General features: G+C 33.8%; 1 protein-coding gene across 1 annotated transcript; it reads right to left on the bottom strand.

The window, feature by feature from the left end:
- Positions 1–1051: 1051 nt before the first annotated feature.
- LOC120072603 (VQ motif-containing protein 31) lies at positions 1052–1622 on the bottom strand. The gene has a single exon (XM_039025000.1). It carries the CDS (start codon positions 1523–1525, stop codon positions 1052–1054), a length of 474 nt encoding a protein of 157 aa, XP_038880928.1. The 5' UTR covers positions 1526–1622.
- Between the last annotated feature and the right edge of the window lie 2001 nt (positions 1623–3623).

The following is a 3623-nucleotide window of genomic DNA, read 5'->3' as shown; positions in this document are numbered from 1 at the left end:
CACCCTATCGTGGAGAGAGATATCATTTGTGTGATTTTGGAGATGACAGACATCAACTACGAGGTAAAGAAGAGTTGTTCAACTATCGTCATTTATCACTTCGCAATTTGATCGAGAGGTGCTTTGGGGTATTAAAGTCTCGATTTCCTATTTTGAAGCAAATGCCTCCATATCCTTTATCCACACAAAAATCTATACTCATAGCATGTTGTACCATTCATAATTTTATCAAATTGCATGATAGTAGTGTTGAGCTTTTTAGTGAATAGAATGGAGACTCAATGATCATTGAAGAAGAAAACATGCAGAATGGAAGAGACATGTCGAAAACCCCTATTGAGATAAATGTGAGTCAAAATCAACTTAGGCATATGGCTTTGGTGAGAGATCGAATTGTTGATCAACTTTGGATGGCAACTCAAGCTCGACGTTGATTGTTATTTTTGCAAATTTTGTGTTTTAATTTTGTTAAATATTATGAATATTTATGTTATTTTTTTAATTTTCAATTTATTTTCTATTTGTGCCTCTTAGATATGGTTCTTCTATTATTTGTCCTTTAATTGATTAGTGAAAAGTATATGAAATATTTTTATTTTAGTTGATAGATGATTACAATGAAAAAACTTGAACGAGTTCTGACCCTTACATATAATTAGATGAAATAATATTATAAAATTAGTTTACTATTCATTATATAGAAACAAAAATAAAAAGTGGTTGTCAAATCATTCTTTTCTTAATAAAAATAAAACTGAAGCAAAAACAATTACCAAACAAGTTGTGGTTTTTTGTTTTTCAAAAACAAAAAATAAAAATCAGTTACCAAACATATATGATTTTTATGTTTACAAAACAGAAATTAAAAAATAGAAAAATCAAAAACATGGAATGGTTAACAAATGGCGCCTTAGTTTTTTTTCTTTCTCCTTTTTTAAATTTAGCTTTATGCACAAGCATGCGGAAAAAAGGCATAAAGGTGGGGAAGATCCCTGGAAAAATGAACAAAAATTAACAAGTTGGAAAAGATTAATTCATTTTTGTTTCGTGGTTACTGACTTGTTTTTGGAGATTCCAAAGGAAATAATGAAAGCAATTCTGGTTGGGCATAGGCAGGCATTGACCTTGGAGATGGATGCAAATAGAATCTCCTTTCTTTGATTGCCTTCTCTTCTTCCATATTATTCAGCTGATCTTTCTCTTCGTCCCCAATCGATAGCTTCGACAAGATCTTCGACGGTGTCCCAACCGGGCTCGTAATATAGCTAGGGTGTTCAGTTGTAGGCTTGAAATGGGAAGGACATGGTTTCACAATTTGCAGCTTTGGTCTTGTTAAGTGCCTCCTTTCATGGAGTTTGGAGGCTGTGGTTGGCCTCTTTGATCCAAATGCCTTTGGTTGCATCGTGTGGCTTTCTGATGGACCTGTCAAACGTTGTACGACCTCCCGAAATGTTGTCGTGTCAGTTTGTACGAATGTCGTCAAAGGTTTACACCCAACATGACTTTGGCTTCCTCCCTTCTCCATCACAATGCTACCTTATTTATTCTTTGGAAAAGGTAGCTAGTTCTAGTCATCCCAAAAGAAAGAAAAAAATGAAAATTGAAAGAGAGAAGAAGAAAGAAATGGCAAAAAGGAAAAGAACTTCCTCTCATTTTACATTACAACTCATAGACGGTTGGGACAAAGAAACTGTGGAATGAAAACTCCATTGAAGGCATCCATTGTCTTGCCACATCATATGTGTTTGTTTCTTTGTGAATTTTCAAAAGAGAGTGAGAGGACAAAATCGATTTAAAAAGTAAAAATTGTTTCCTTCCCAAGGAAATGCTATTTTTGACCAAAAGAGAGACTGGGTCAACATCACAACAGTAGACCATTATCAACAGGAAAAAAAAATGAGATGCTGGCTATGTGAGGGTTTGAGGTTGCACAAAATCATAGTCCTTATCAATAATATCTCAAAATTACATGTTGTTAATAAAATTGACGATGGATACAATGTCAAATTAATGTATAGCTTAACCAAATATTGTCGTCTTAAATTCATAAAAATTTGTATAAAATTCTTTTATCAAAAAAGATTTTTTTTTTTTTTTTTCATCTTTTAAAATAAGTGATAGCAAGAACTTGTCAAAGATTCTTACGATTAAATAATATTTAGAACTACCTATCAATACAACGCCTAATACTAGGTAGAATTAGCAGAATAGGTTGGTTTGCAGGGAAACGTGATAATTGTTTCACTAAGCTAATTTCCTAATCAAAGCGTTAAATCAGGGAAGGTTTGTCGTGGATAAAGAAAATATATAAAAATAATGAACATGAAAGTAACGATAACAGGTAAATATAGTATTAATTGAATTATCTAGTCTAAGAGCAAGTGATAATTTAATGCAATTCGATCACTAAATCTCAAAACATACATTTTATTAGGAAGCACATAGTCGATTCTCTCAACTTAACCAACACGTTCGAACTGCAAACTCATTGGAAAAGATGAGCAAGCATCCTAACTATTAATTAAGACTATTGCCCTAATTAAACTAAATGACATCATCCTACTGGGTTCGATATAGTATCCATATAGTTACAACATTTTCATTAGTATCAAGGTTTTAATTGTGACAATTAACAACTTGGATAGCCTAAGTTAAATGATTGATTTCTTTTTTAACCTAAATTAAGCTTACATAAAAGATTCAGGGATAGTCTATATCTCAAACATACATGGATTCAAGCAAGATTTATAGCCCGTGACAGTATAGAGCCTCATGATGAGTTTCTCATGAAAATGAGACTTAATTAGACAGAGCTATTCTCAGACATGTAGACCCTAAGAAAGATATCATAGTCGGCGCTTCTAAAGTAGAAGTAGTTTTCAATTGATCAGTTTGTTTTGTTACTATCTTCAAATGACGCATTATAATATGACCAGTTTCTCCACTGCATGTATGAAGATTTCCATGTGATAGTATGGTAGGCTCATATATATGTAGTGGATAAGATTTTCTTAAGCTCACAATGGTTTTCACGGTTCTCAGCGTGAACGTGTTAAAGTGTTGTTGATTTTCAGCATCTTAAGTTTCATAGTTATATATGGAAGGGGTTGACCTCTTTTGGTACTAGTTTTAGTTATGTCAAACGCGACCCACATTTTACATCCATTTTTGGAAGAGTCTCCTAGAAGGTGTTAGATACCCAGTCATATTTTATTACAGTTTTTCACCCACAGACTAATGGTCAAACAGAGCGTTTGAACCAAAAATTGGAGAATATGTCATGTGTTTGTGGGTGGAAGTTTTCGAGGAGCTGGGACTCTCATTTGCATCTTATGAAGTTTGCTTACATTAACAGTCACCAGACTAGTATTGGCACGTTGCCATTTGAGGCTCTATATAGGAAGAGTTGCAGGTTTCCTGTATGTGGGATGAGGTTGGTGAATGGAAGTTGCTAGGACCTAAGTTAGTGCAGACAACAAATGAGGAAATACAAAAGATCCGACACATGCAAACACCTTAGAGCAGACAAAAAAGTTACGCCGATGTTAGGCGTAAAGACCTAGAATTTGAAACTGGTGATAAGGTATTTTTGAAATTAGCACCTATGAAAGGCATTCTAAGGT

This window comes from Benincasa hispida, chromosome 3 (assembly GCF_009727055.1).
Source record: "Benincasa hispida cultivar B227 chromosome 3, ASM972705v1, whole genome shotgun sequence".
Taxonomy (NCBI): Eukaryota; Viridiplantae; Streptophyta; class Magnoliopsida; order Cucurbitales; family Cucurbitaceae; genus Benincasa; species Benincasa hispida.
Note: the sequence above shows the minus strand (reverse complement) of the source record. Positions and strands in the feature narration are given on the sequence as shown.

Bases quoted from the DNA above. Each gene is read 5' to 3' on its own strand.
- LOC120072603 (XM_039025000.1), bottom strand. From the start codon at position 1,525: ATGGAGAAGGGAGGAAGCCAAAGTCATGTTGGGTGTAAACCTTTGACG.